This window comes from Gambusia affinis, linkage group LG12, assembly GCF_019740435.1.
Source record: "Gambusia affinis linkage group LG12, SWU_Gaff_1.0, whole genome shotgun sequence".
Taxonomy (NCBI): Eukaryota; Metazoa; Chordata; class Actinopteri; order Cyprinodontiformes; family Poeciliidae; genus Gambusia; species Gambusia affinis.
In genome coordinates this window covers 18,762,972-18,777,891 of record NC_057879.1, presented here as the reverse complement: position 1 = coordinate 18,777,891, position 14,920 = coordinate 18,762,972, and the positions used below count along the sequence as shown (strand labels likewise).

The window sequence follows — 14,920 nt, the reverse complement described above, 5'->3', positions numbered from 1 at the left end:
CCTAAGGGACAACTGTGTGCGGCATAATAAAAAAAGCCAGTGGAGAGCAGGAACCATTTGTCTCAGGGTTCAGAGTTCACTCGGATGGTGCAGGTGAGCGTGCACTGGGATCACAATGTGCCAGCCACAGTAAATAGAGCAAGGCAAGGCCAAGCTACTGCAGCCAGAGGCACTGAGCCTCTACATAAATATTGACTTTACGTTCATCCCTTGTTCTCTGCACCTTTCAGACGCGAAACCACGAGGGGCAAGTACGTCAGAGTTTCCGAAGAAAAGCCTCATCTGAATGCCTCCTAACAAACATGAAGGACTGGTTACATGCTCAAGAGATTGTAGGCGTTTGCGTTGAATAGGCGCTCTTTGTTTACCAAGGCCAAAACCTAGCGCACAAGGGAATAAGAAGGTATCTGTTGGAAAGTTTAAACAGCTGTGTGCATTTGAAAAATGTTGATTAATATAGTTTGGTTTCTGCAGAGGATAGAGAGCTGGAGAAACAAATCATTCCTTGTGGAGTTTAACTTCGTAGCATTGAAGGCATATGGAAGTAGATCTCCTCTGGGCGCCAGAAGGGATGTGTGACCGCCTGGCTTGTCAGCTGAAGCAGACAGTTTCTGTTGTGAATACTAATAGAGAGGTTTGTAGATGTTTAGGGCAAGTATCCTACTACAGTTTGTTGATTTAGTTGGTTTTATTTTGGATGGAAAAATAAAACCAACTCAAGCAGCCAAAAAGCACAGCATGAAAGAATTTCTTCATGTGTAGTGTGTTTTCTGTTTACTGAGTTGAGAAAATATTTGTCAAGCGTGTCCAATATTTTCAATGTGGCCTCAGTGAAAATGTTAGGCAATCTATATTTTAATTTCTTACCAAGATATCCATGTTTGTGCTGTAGATGGCCATGAATCTAATTAATTTTGGGCTCTAAAACTATTTATTCAAAACAGTTTTTTTTTGAAACATGTTAAATTAATATCAAACACCAAAATAGGCAACCAAGTCTTTTTTTGTTTTGCAGATTTAAATTTACATACACCCCCACCAATATTTAGTTAAATATCTGTTAGCAAGTTGAACCTTGACCACACAGTTTTTTAATTTGTCATCAGGCTTCTGGCATGATTCTGGTAGAATATTTTACCTATAAAAATGTCCTACCAGAATCAATTTATTTTACCTATAAAAAGTAAAATCCGTTAAATTGATAATTTTAACTGGTCTCTTAAAATGATACATTTTCCAGAGCTTTATAAATGCATTTGAGTTTGCATGGCTTTTTGTTCAGTTAGATCAAGTCAGAATAATCTTGGAAGTTTACAAATGATTAAAAAACAAAACTAAAAACATGGAAATAACCACATTGTAAAACTTCAAGCTGATTTATCACAACATAATACAAAAATACATCAGATTATAATTAGAGCATCTTAGTTGTTCTTTTATCTTAAAGAATCTGTGAATCAGATATCATTTTAGTTTCACCTGTCTCTCTGCAGATCCAGTTGGACATAAATGAAACATTTACTGTAAGTTATTGCGTTTGGTTTTTACATTTTTGTGAAATGATCATGGGAACTCTCTGTCAAGACAACAAAGTGATTATACCACCTGGTAAAAACACAGATGGGATTTTGTTTTCTTCTTCAGGGACTCATTACAGAGGAAAACGACATGAAATTCAGCACTCAGAACTATTAGAGTTGCAGAACAGCTGTGGGTGTTTTATCTTTAGCTTAATTTAAATCTAATCTTGAGTCCTTCAGTAACATTTCCCTTCATAGAAAAGTAAATACATCTAAGCAACTCACAGCTGTGTTCAGGTGAATGATCCAACATAATTACAGAGAAGCTGTGCAAAGTTTATGTTCAATCAGTCAGATAACAAGAGAGTACATGCTTAGGGTTTAATTCAAATCCTGATGGAAATGCCAGCTCAGCGCATCATTTGAAACTGATGTTAGAGCACAAAATAATCTCAGAGCTGTTATATGAGGCCGTTGTTCACATCAAATGGATTATGTCTCAACAGATACTAAACTTTTGGCATGTTAACAAGGTTCTTCTCATGTCCACACTGAAGAAAGTAAGCAGGTTATATAAAATGTCAAATCTTTTCACGTGTGCAGCATAGCGTTGCCTGGGTTGTGTGTTTTGTGATGAAGGGTGTGAAATATAAAATCAGTACTATGTCAAAGTTTTTGTCATATTTGATTATTACTTTAAAGAAATGAGAAATCTGTGCTTGGTACTTAGTCCATGAGAGCCCCATGAGTTTGTAAAATCACAAGTACTTTTTGAAAGTACAACCTTTAAGCTTCTATGGAAAAACGTTCCATTCAACTCATTTTTCTGTATTAAAAGATTTAGTGGCTTGTTGTAATATTTTGATCTTAAATGCTGTGTTTTCATTTAGTGCAAGCAGAAAATCCTCATAATTAACAGAAAAACAGCCCAATGTTATCCTCACTCTGTACCAGACATTATGACACAATGCACTCGTTTCCCAAACCCAGACTCCTCCACTCAACTTTCACATTAAGGGGCAATATTTGTGAATTCAGCAGACATGCCTCCTCTTCTCCAGACTCCAGTGACGTTTTGCAGAGCAGTTTGTGATCGATGCAGCAACTTAGCAATAATATCCCATACCATGAGGCTCTCTACAAATTGTTTTTGAGCAATATATGAATGGCCATATATTGTGCATATATTGTAATATATGCACAATATGGCTAGGTCTGTTACAATGACTTTGCCAAAAGTAGGGGACCTCTGCACACCATGCGCCTCCTTCTTTGTGCTGGAAATCACTGAGCGCCTTACAGCGACACCATTCTTTGGGAAAATGCTTTTGGAAGCAAACACCATGCCTCAGTCCTGAACTTTATAAACCAGGGACCATACAAGTGTTTTGAAAACCTAAGTTCAATAGTCTGCAGTTAAAGGTGTCTTTAAGTTCAGACGCTCATGGCACTGAATGTTTTGTCATGACCAAAACAATTACCTGCAGCTGTAAGTTAGATTTGCAGACCTGACAGAGGTATAACATGTTGACCTTTTGCTGGTAAACTTTGAGAAGGGAGCAGTACAGAAGATGAAAATAGGACAACACTGTGTGTATAGTTATTAGGCAAGTAAGTATGTTCACCTTTCATGATTTTCAGGCATACTTTGAAACTGACAGACTCCATGAAAGGAAGACTTATCAATATAGATAAAAAAAATGGTTGCTATATTGGTCACTAGTTTTTCTTTTTAAATGTGACAAATATTAACTGGAAAGTTGGGAAGTGTCTGATGAAAACAAAAAGATGAAATGGGAAAATGAGTTTCATTTAGCGGAGTAGTAATGCAGCAAAAATATTAGCTGCCTAATAACTGTGCACATATATTCTCCTTAAAAAGCCAAAACTTCACTCTGAATGTCTTATAAATTCACATTTGACATTTATTAACAGTTTGGATTAACCAAAATATTTCTTGGGATTAATAAAAATAATCGTCACATAGTGAAAGTCAACCTCTTATTGAAATTATTTTAAAGAAGTTCAGATCCCACCATGCAATACTTGCAACTCTGGCAGCTTCGGAAAGCAGTTCACTGTCATGTTATTGTAGGTGACTCTAAACTGTAGCCTGTCATTGAAAGATCAGATTGAGTTGGAAGTGATGAGTGGACAGAGCTTCATTTCCAGAGGGTGTCCTTTAAGGGCTGGGTGACCCGGCTCTCGTTTTATTTGAGAAAGTCAGACAGTGAGAGGTGTTGGACCAAAAATCAAAGGCACCTGTCAAAGTCAGTTTTTTGATCAACAGTTTGGAAGCAAAAGACTTGATAGTTGTATAAGATTCATGACCACTAGTTAATTCTGCCAGGATATTAAATACACGTCTATGTATTCAAAATATGTTTATGTTGAGTTACGTTTGCTGGTGAAAATTAATTGGAAATGGCACATTTAATGTCCATGCTGTTTTAGGCTACCCTGTTGTTTTAAACCAACTTTAAGGGTTGCAAATTTGACAAAAATCTTGTTTGAGGAGTTTCAAACATAGCTTATGATCAGCCTTCACAGATAAGTCTCCAAACACATTGGGTCTCTCCTATATATTAAATATGTTTCCTGACTTTAAACACAAAGTTACTACACATCTAAATCAAGTAAATGTCTTTATTGGAATTCATCGAATGTTTTACAAGTAAGACTTAAATATCTTGCAGTTTTGTACATCACAGACAATCACCACACAACACTAAGCTGAGGTCACAACATCAAACAGCTCGATCAGTTCACATGGAGGATCAGGTGAGGCGCAGCCAGACGAGGGAAGCACAAAGGTGGAGCTTTTAACTCATTTGTTACAGGAAAGCTGATTACAGTGCAGTTCTAAACTCATCCACGCAACAACACACAAACACAAATGCAGATGAAGAGTTCAGCTCCGGGCTGCCACAGCCGGAGTCTGCTGTTGGTCAGAGGACTGCAGCTGTCTGCCAAGATACTCCCTGCAAAAGAAAAACAGTTACTTATTACAAATCGTTCTCTTCCAATCAGTAAGAGCAGAAAATTGCAGAATAATTGTTACTTTTGGAAAACAGTAAAATATAAATGGTTTTGATGAGTCAATCGGCATGTTGCTTCACAGTTCTACAAAGTGTTTATCTAAATATGAAAAGTGATTTTTGGTAAAATCAGCCCCCATTCTCTATCAACTTTTGGGTTTTCACACAGAAAAACCAGAAATTATCTGATCTTTTCCAGACACTCAGTTGTGCTTGTTATCGGACGCTAAGTGCATGAAATCTCAAAGCCTACATCCCACCATGCCATTTGTTAAGAAGACAAAGACAAAAGGGAAAGGTTTATGAAAAATAAGCTGTGAAAAATGACTGTTTGGTGTGTGTGTGTGTGATGGACAGATCCCACCTCTTATATAGTGGTGGAGGATTTTTAATCCTTTTAGTTCACATGCTGCCATTTCCACCTGAAAATACTGATATTTGCAGTCCAAGCCACTAATTTCTATCATCCACATTAAATTTTAAACGATCCTTTCAAGTTTTAATTGCCTTCAATTTATTTTTTAGATAGGATTATTATAAACATTCTTTCTCTGGCAATAAACATAAAACCCTCAAGGGGGGACGAAGTCATAAGGAAAACAATTAACTGAACACCCTTCAGGTCTTCATCTGACAATCTGCTGTCCAGAAACAGATTTCCAGTCAAAACTCCTGTCATCAATTGGCTTTTTTTTTTTTTTGCATCTGTGATTAATGAGCTCTACAGCCACTGATAAGAGAGTAATAATGTCCAACCATTACTTGATTTAACCACATTTCAGTTTTAATCTCTTCACTACCTCGGTGGAATTACGAGTAATAAGACAGCAGGTTTCTGTGGAGCTTCTCCCTCTTATTTGGACCCAGACGTTGTGCACAGCTCAGATATAATGACAGTATATTGAAAGGTCATAGCTTTTTTTCAGGCATCTCCTTGGCAGAAACACTTCAGATCATGACACTCACCTTATTAGAACCAGAAACATCAAGAGTCCTACAAGAGTCTAATAAAGGCTGTCCAGAATGTCTCATAGTAAGTAGTTTCTCTTCAAAAAAAAAAAAAAAAAATGCCCCACTCACACTATAATTACTCAATCTTTCTCTACAGAGTAGCAGCACTCGTTGAATTTTCAAAGGAAGTAAATTTCTATTTTTACTGAATGGTACTTTCCTATAATTACATGAAATATGAATCACTGAGGCTGGAGTGCAGTATTGAGCCATCTCTGTAAACAGCTAAATCTTTTCTGAAAGAAACAAAGTGTGTTTTAGTGTTTTTACCTTGTGCTTCCTCTAAAATGCTGTTTATTTTAGGTCCTGCCCTCCTACACAACCCAATTAAAAGGATGAGTAATTATAACAAAGTTAGACAAGTCACTAAGTTGGATGTAGGTGATGAAAAAAGTGTTTCCTGTAAACTTGAAAATCAAAATTTTTTCCCAGAGCTCAAATCTCCCGTTGGAGGTTTGTGTTTTAGAGACTGTTGAAGCTAATGAACAATAAGCAGGCGTTTGTTTACTGAGCACTGAGTGCGTTACTAAAGGAAGATGGAAATAACCAGGATATTAGAATGAATCATGAAGATGAGGTGCATTCAGATGTGTGCTTTAGCAGGTGCAGCACTGTGAAATGACTCAAGAAGGGGAAACGTGCAAAAATGTCACGCTTGTTTAAATTAAAGGGTGAATGAGGCCTTTCATATATTTTAATATGCGTACATTAATTTGCAGACTTCTACAGACTCAGCAAAAGTATCTGAAAAAATGTCAGTGAAAACTCTTCACTTTTTCTTCAATTATTCTGTTGATAATGTATGGTATTGATTTTTAGATTGTATTATTGTTTTTATGTAATTTGTTGTTGATGCATATAACAGGTCTCCCTTTTAAATTAGAGATTTTTCTGTACAAATAAGGGAATAATAGTAATAATTGTAATTTTTTGTTAGCCTTCTTGTAATAACTAACAGTTTCTGCCTTGTCAAGCATATTTGAATATTTTAAGATAACCTTAAGCAAGTAAAAACTGTAGTTTTCCCAATAATAATTTTATTTTTCAGAAAGACTATTTTTAATCAAATTTAACCGCCCCATAAACCTCAGAACTGGTTGAGGGGAAGCTTTAACCCATACTTCTTTTTAAAAAAAAAACGGTTTTAAAAATTTTAGCGATAAATTCAGTCCTTGCCTCCATGTTTTGATAAACTTCGCAGTCTGGTGGATTTGCTCTGAACCAGCTAATGAAAAGGTACCAGATAAATATTTTTATCAACTTGCTTGAAAGGATGCAGCTTACCAAGTGTAGCTGACTGCGAAACAACTCCTAATGGGCTGATAACTGGTAAATATTTCAATTCCATTTAAATTTTTTGGCTTCAATGTCACAAACATTTGAATAACTGTTTTTATATTTGAGATTAAAGCTCAGACGCGTCCCAGATAAATGGTCTGTTTGAATATGTAACAATTTATTTAATCTAGAATTATGGGGGAACGTAGAACTACATATATAAAAAAAGCTTTATTTATCAACTATCCTGCAATAATAGTTGATAAATTGAGCACTTTTAAAACTCTTTCACTCAAGATGTAATTTTTTGTGTAAACGTAGTGTTACTTGATATTGAAAACATATGTACATGTAGTTAAAATTATATAACAATTTTAATTGCTATTAATCAACACACAATGTCCTAACCTTTAGCTTTTATAAAATATATCAAATGTGGAAATAAAAGGCACTTAGCTTATTCTTCTGATTAAATGTATTATAGATTAAGAGAGTGTCATGTTTGAAATACCAAACATTTGACACAGAAGAGTCTGGAAGCTGCATATTTTCTTAATTTACTGGTCCAATTATGAAAAATAGATGCAAACTCCGTCATTTACAGAGGTTTTCCACTTTACTTGGCAACCTTCATCTTCCATTTTTGACATCGTCTGCATATTCTTGTCTAGACTGTAAAGTGGGAGATTAACTTTAAATGCATGCCTCCTTGAAACCCAGAACAAAGGTTAATTTAGACTTCCTTCCTTCCTTTCACTGTCTGCCTCCCTAATACATGCAACACATATCACCACAAAACATTGTACTTCGGTCTAATTACTAACACAAGGTGGAGGGCAGCTGAGGACAAGGACGGAGAAGCTGTCAATAGCTTTCGGGCTTCACAACAGTTCAAAACAGAGCCGATAGGCTAAAATGACATTCTTTCAAGATCGGGACATACATTAAAGAAAGCGACTTTTCAAAGCGGTGTAAAAGGCCACGGAGAGATCCATGCACATATTCACTGTTGTCATGACAGCAAGAGGTTCAGATAAGTAAGGACGTGAAGAAGTCCTCATGGAAACAATGAGGCAACCCACTCAAGGTGGCAGCGACTGAGGTGAGGCGCTTCGAAATTCACTCGACAGCGTGGTTCAGTGAAACTTTGCTATCTACAAAATAATGATAATAAAAAAGAAATTAACCTCCCCCTGACGACTTCCTCATACATTTCTGTTTTCATGGAGTCAATCAGTGTAGGCAGCAGATCATTTGATGACAACTTTGAGATGTGACACACCTCTCTGACTTTACAGGTCCTTACACATACAAATAAAAACAGCAAGCTCAACAGCAAAACAGTGAGCATGAGTAACTTTCCTTCGTTATTGTTGTCTCAAACTCATTAGAAGAACACAAAAATTGCTGTATTACTACGTCAGCACAGTATGTCAGCCTTTCAATAGCTCTCACAAGGCGAAGGCGTGGGTGAGTAATATCTCATAAAGAAGTCGACGTAAAAGAACGGACAGAAGTCGTCGGATGCGATACAACGCTGGGCTTTCAAATAACACGCTGCCGCTTTCAGAAAGGGAGGAAACAAGCTCTGTGCAACAAAATGTCCAGTTTTATAGGCAATGTAATTAACTTTGCCATGGTATGAGGGACTGTGCTGAATTTTACATGAGTTTTCAAACCAGACTCGGTGTGTACCAACAGCGGCTACTGTTTTGGATCTTTTTCTTCATTTAACATTAAAATTGCCATCATCTTTGCATAGCTGCACTATTAGATCAATTTACTAGAAAGGAAAAACAAATCGAATATGACTAAGGAGCCAGACACAAGGTTCAATATGTACAAACATGATCATAACCATGTTAAGCAATGCAAGAAATTCAAAATCATGCACATATAAAGACCAATCTAACAACACTTATCTGTTAGAAAGATGTAATTACAGATAAAGTGCAAGTCAAAGATATAAAGATATCTCCTTGTTTTGGTGTGAAGGATAGTAGTTATAGGGTGGAAAGCACATCTTCCTTTGATCCAAAGCCTCGATTATAAAAATCAGCTTTTTCTTTCCTCTCTGTAACCAAAACAAGAGAGAAATCCTTTTATGCCCCTGCTTATAAATTTATATCCACATTTCTGTGATTAGATTATTTGCAGGGGACATGACTTAGATGGGTAAGCTGCAAAAAGAGAAGCTCAAAGGACTGTGTTTTAGATAACAGATCCACACACACACACACACACACACAAAAAAAACATTTCCCTCGCCTTCTTGTTTTCGAGCAGTGCAGCAGGCAGTGAGTGAGCGTTTTGAAAATAAAAATACAAAGGGAGAGGTGGTGCAGCAGAAGCAAAATAAATCACAAAGAGTTTGGAATGGAGTTGGTGACAAGTCTGGACAGGTGATCAACAGCTAAGATTGAAGACAGCAGAGAGCTGGAGCAAACATTTGTGCCGATTCATTTGACCTCAAGAAGAAACATGGCAGTGTGTTGTGACAGACAAGTTTGGGGATGGAGCAAACCAACAAATAGAAAAGACATCCCTTCACAGGGATTTTGTGATCCTAAATATTTCAGTATTAGTTGACCTTTGATCAAAACATTCTACAAGATATTTCATAAGAAGGAAATGTAAACTTAATGTAGTTGAGTACCTCAGAAGGGAACATCTCAGATCAAAATGCAAAACTTTGGCATTGTGGTCTAAGATGTTAAGTTTTTTTTCCTCTTCAAACTATTTTCATCTTCTTCTTACATCTTGTCACTTCTTGGCAAATTACATCTTTCCTTTAGGTTTAATCAATTTTTGAAGCTATCATGTAAAGTTTTTCGAATTCCTTTTCAATGCTTTCCCTGTTTTTCAAATGAAAAACTGATGTCTTTGTAGAGTTAACTATTCAGATGTAATAAAAATAAAACATACTAAATGACCTTCAGAGGGTTTTCATATAGTTTTCTATTATGTTGGCATTTTTGAGTGGCAGAATTTTTTAATAACACAAATATTATTGATAGAAATAAGAAAAGGCATGAAAAGGGATTTGTTGTACAAATCACTACAAGGTGACACACACAAAGGTCTTATGGGAAGAAGTTGTTGCAACAAAAATAGGCCTTAAACATTACCATGAAGCGACTTAAACGGAAATTGTATGACATGCCAAGAAATTCTGTGAGGTTGAACAAAGTACAGAAAAGTTGCTCTGTTTTTGAGGTTTCAACCCATCTATCCTGGAAAATGTTAAAACATTTTGCGACAAGGACAAAAGTGCTCGAGGGCCAAAAAATATATATACTTCTTTTTGTAGCAATAACTTATTTTTGTTTTTTATTAAACCTTCCCCAATTCTTTTGACTTTTTTGTCTGCTCAATAAAAAAAATACACATGTAATGTTTTGTTAAATGAACAGTATTGTTGAGGTAAAAAGGCATCTACAAGTCATTGTATATCTAAATCATTAAAAAAGGGTTGTTATTAAGAAAAAGTCACAAAGTTGGCAAATATTGTAGTGGGGGGAAGGGTGGACTGATTTTTGTTGTCATAGACGATTGTCAAATTTGGCAGCCACACAAAATACTGTTAGTGGCTACAAACAGTCCACAGAATTAAAGTTAAACCTGGTCCTAAAGCAACTGCTCTGTCAATGTGACATTGCCTCTGTTGCTGCCATACAAAATTGACTGTGAATATCAGAGGCTAAACAATCTTTCCAATCCAATTAAATCTCATTTTATAGTTCTTAAAGCAAAATTGGAGTCGTCTCTCATTGGTGGAAGCATAACTAGAGATCAGAAATCTGAAAAAAAGAAATCATGATTTATCAACTGATTTTTCTGTCAAGAAAGCATTTAAAAAGTATGAGGTCAAAATTTCACAAGTATGTATTCTGCTTTTGACAGCTTTCTTTTGCATGTAGACAAAACACTTAAACATTTACTTTCAACCAATCTCACTGTTAAATGTAGTTTTAAACATATTGACTGAAACTATATCCCACAGACATTTTTGAAGAAAAATCACAGAATACTTTGAATAAATACTCAGACACTCTTATTTAAAAAGGAACATGATGACTCATACCTAATGCTTTGAAAAACTGATGAAATGTTTCTCAGGTCTGAACAGGGAGTGACAGCCATTACTTAAATCTGTGTTGTTTTTTTGGACTTCCTCATTCTCCTCGGCAGAGATCTCCATCGACCTTACATCATGTCAGACACACCACCGACCTTCAACCTAAGCAAATGTCTAATCAAGCTACGTAGATGAAATCATTTCTGAGAGTGAGCTCAGGGCTTCAGTCATTTGTATGCAGATTGCAGCTGATGGGCTCTTCACCATCAGAAGGTTTGCTTCAGATAACATCTGAGGGTTCACTGAGGTTATCAATCAACATCAAACTAAAAAAAAAACATTTGTAAACCAAACTGATGGATTTGTTCATACCAGTTATGCACCATCAGCTTCTGCACAGCCAGCAGGGCGTTGTAACGGACTAGTTGGTCTTCATGGTGCATGTGATTCATCACCAGCTGTTTTCCACCCAGCTGCTCAATCACCCTGAGATGGGAGATAATGGGAGAGAGCCTTTATAAACACAACGTGCCCGCTATTTTCATGTTTCAGGTCATTCAGGGATCCATCATGTAATCTAATCCAGTCCAGCTGAAATTTTCTGCGTATTTTATAATGGGTCAGTAGCCTTGTGAAAGGACATAATGCTTATGAAAAGAAAAACAGTGCTGCATGATGCTTCTCACAATAAAGTACATGATCTAACCAGAGAGAAACAAGGACATTCGTGTAACAGGAGTTTGCATCCGTACCGCTGCCTATCAACTAGGGGTTGAACCAATTAGTCGACTAGTCGACTCTAGGACGTCTCGCAAGTTTTTACATTTCATGTCGACTAGTCGCAGTCATGTGATTGCCGGTGGTGACAGCCTGTGCTGATCTGACAGCACAGTATACGTCACAAGACACAAGAAAAATAAGTTAATACATTAGTTTAAATGATATGTAGATGGATGCATATTTGTGGTTTTACAGTGTTTTTAAAAGGAGATGGAGTTGCAGCTGCAGTCAACTACAAAACACGAGCCGTCTAAAACTCTTCCCGCTAAGGATGTCACTTAGCGGCTGTCATGAGTGTCTTTGTCACACGATCTAACTAATACATTATGATGTTATGTTGCTGATTAAATAAAGATCTGTGGTAATGCCATCTAAAAGATGTGCGTTTCCTTTGAATGTTGGTTTCAGCAACTTATTATTTATCATAAACTATCCCGATGTTTTGTTGTTTCACTTGTTACGTTACTCCAAAGCTTTGCATCTTGCGTTGCTAAGCGTCAACGACTAGTCAACTCGACATCGACTCGACTTTTATCATGTTGGCGTTGACTAGAAAATATCTTAAATCGTTCAATCTGCTGAGTCAGCAGAGCTTCCTGCCGCGCATCGGGCGGAGGAGAAGCAGGTGGTTTCGTTGAATTCAGCTGTAACCACACGGGATCCGTTCATAACAAGTTTGGCTTGTGATGTTCCAAAAGCACCATGTAGTCAGTGTGATAATTTGACTCCTATAGTAACTATCCAGAGATCATCAGCATCAGCCGGTGTTTAGAAAAAAAAAGTCAGACCCGACTTTGTGCAACAAACTTTTCCCCGCTGCTCACGAGGAATGATCTGTTTATTGCTCTTTAATTCTCCATAATAGACTTAGTAAAAGCAGGAGAAGGGAGTGCTTATGAAAAGAAAAACAGTGCTGCATGATGCTTCTCACAATAAAGTACATGATCTAAATCAGAGAGAAACATGATGTAGTCGTAAAAAGTTTGTCGTTCAACCCCTACTATCAACGTAAAAATATCTCAGACGTATCCTATTAATATGAGTTGCTTGAATTTCTAAATTTCTTACCGTTTACCACGTGGATAATGTCGCACGTACTCTCCGATATCGTGAGCTGCCACGGCTAAAACTTGAGGATCATCAGAGACTTCCAGCAGACGCGTCAAGATCCTTTTGAGAATGAGACACAAATAGAGAAACTCTGATATTAAAATGTTTTCACCATGTGAGGCTTGATATTTGATACAGGATTTTGTCAAAATCAGAAACGTATCTACTCTAAAGCTTTTGTCACTTTAAAACAGAGGCACTTCTAGCCATAAAGCTACTATAACACTAAGATTCTCTAAAGCTTAAACCAAGAGATATACTTGTGATAGTCAAGAAAAACATACAAAGAAAAAAGAGGCAATTTAATCTGATGTCTGGGCTGATTACGGAGAGGGCAATGATGGGAAAGATGAGCAGATTAGAATTCTTACTAAATGTCAATAAGAGTACTGGGCTGTGTGACTGGAATAACAAGGAAAACAACCACAGATTGATTCTGTTTTATCTCTGGTGGCCCAAGTCCTCACACAGACACACACAAACTTGTCAAGATGCTGGTGTTTAAAGTATTACCAGAGACAGGTGTCAACAAAGAACAACTTGTCGGTTAAATGTTTTAAATTAGGACTTTGGCACATCTACAAGTGTTTTTTTTGTTTTGTTTTTTTTAGGAGAAGAGAGTTGAGCAAAATACTTTTCCACAGAGCACAGGTGTTTAAGACTGGAGGAACGTGTTCAAACCTGTTACCACAGCAGAAGGGGGTCAATTTACTTTTCAATTACGGTTTTCAACCTAACATTTTCAGTTTTTCTATTTGATTAGAAATGTTTTTAAGAAGTCAGACCAATCTAATTTTAGCGGTTGCTCCGCCTGAGATATTTAACATCCAGCTGCTGGCTTTTATTTTATGTTAGTGTTTGCTATCAATGTGAATGCAGACGGACAAAAACCAAGAAGCAAAGTTAAACATGCTTTTCTCAATTATATATTTTTTTGCTTTGGCTTTGACTACTATTGAAATTTCTTTTTCTAACCAAAATTTGGTAAAAATAAAAATTTTAAGAAGCCAGACTATATTAATAAAACAATGCATGATAAACTAATTGATGAAATTTCAAAACAAAATGTACAAAAATGCCTAGAAATCAGGTCACCAATGCTATGCAAAGCTACAAGTATTGCTTTTAATGTAAAGTGTCAACGCTTCACAAAGGTTAAACAATCCAGTAAAGTTTACTTCAGTTACACCTCACAACAAATGCAGAATATATATGCATTTCTTTATCTGTTACTAACAGAACAACCCAACTCACTGTTGAGCAGAACGACGTATTTTCTTGATATTACTTCAAGATCACAAGCTGATTATTTTATCACAAAATGAGAATAATTAATTCTGTTATCCTGAATTTTTTGTACAAAAATTATGAATTGGCCTTTCACGTCCAGATAATTCATTTGATAAGATCAATTAGAATTTATTCTTAATCAAACCTAGATTTCTGTGTAGAAGCCAACATAAAAAGATTAATTTCTAACAGGATTCTTCTGATTTTCAACTGATTCAAAAGGCAATTAAGGCTGAAACTTTAAAGGATACAAAAGTTTAATTTCCCCCTCTTTGTGGGCGTCCAATTAATAATAAAAAGAATACAAGAACTTCAATTATTAAAAGCTAAAAAAGCATCTCCTGTTTTGCTGAAAATGAGGATTGTAGAATAGCATAAAAAATACAATTAAAATGACATAAGCTATTCATTGCACTTATAAAATTTCATATCATTAAGCATTGAATAATATTTTCAGTCCTTATGTGACTCAACAGTCTGTACTTTAAGCAGTTTCTCTTTTACAGCAGGTTCAAAAATAACAATAAATCAAGTTTCAGGCCAAGGATAAAATTCCTTTTCTAGTCAAAGTAAGGGCTTGTCTTACTTGAGAAGCTCGTAGTTCTTCTCATTCAGGCGGACAGCGTTCTCACGCCAGAATTTCTCCGACTTGTGAACAGGACTCCATTCCAGGCGGCCGGACTTGAGCTCAGAGCTGTACTCATCAAAGGAGCTTTCAATAAAATAAAAAATAAAAATAAAAAAAACACACACAAGACAAAGAACATTATTATAAAACAACCAGGAAAGAAAGTCTGGGAATGACCTTTTTTGTT

At 36.3% G+C, this 14,920-nt stretch overlaps 1 protein-coding gene and 1 long non-coding RNA gene across 7 annotated transcripts in view; one reads left to right on the top strand and one right to left on the bottom strand.

The window, feature by feature from the left end:
* Position 1: 1 nt before the first annotated feature.
* Positions 2-779, top strand: LOC122840798. Its single transcript, XR_006372288.1, has 3 exons — positions 2-93; positions 231-403; positions 475-779. It is a non-coding gene; the product is annotated as an uncharacterized LOC122840798 (long non-coding RNA).
* Positions 780-4,152: 3,373 nt separating this feature from the next.
* atp6v1h (ATPase H+ transporting V1 subunit H) overlaps positions 4,153-14,920 on the bottom strand; it is a 29,601-nt gene continuing 18,833 nt past the window's right edge. For all 6 annotated transcript variants that reach the window (XM_044133444.1, XM_044133446.1, XM_044133442.1 and 3 more), the window contains 4 exons: positions 14,692-14,817; positions 12,774-12,875; positions 11,298-11,411; positions 4,153-4,501 (listed from right to left, as the gene is read on the bottom strand). In XM_044133444.1, the coding sequence (XP_043989379.1) occupies positions 4,432-4,501; positions 11,298-11,411; positions 12,774-12,875; positions 14,692-14,817 (412 nt within the window). In that variant the 3' untranslated portion in view covers positions 4,153-4,431. The remainder of the gene's footprint in view (positions 4,502-11,297; positions 11,412-12,773; positions 12,876-14,691; positions 14,818-14,920) is intronic.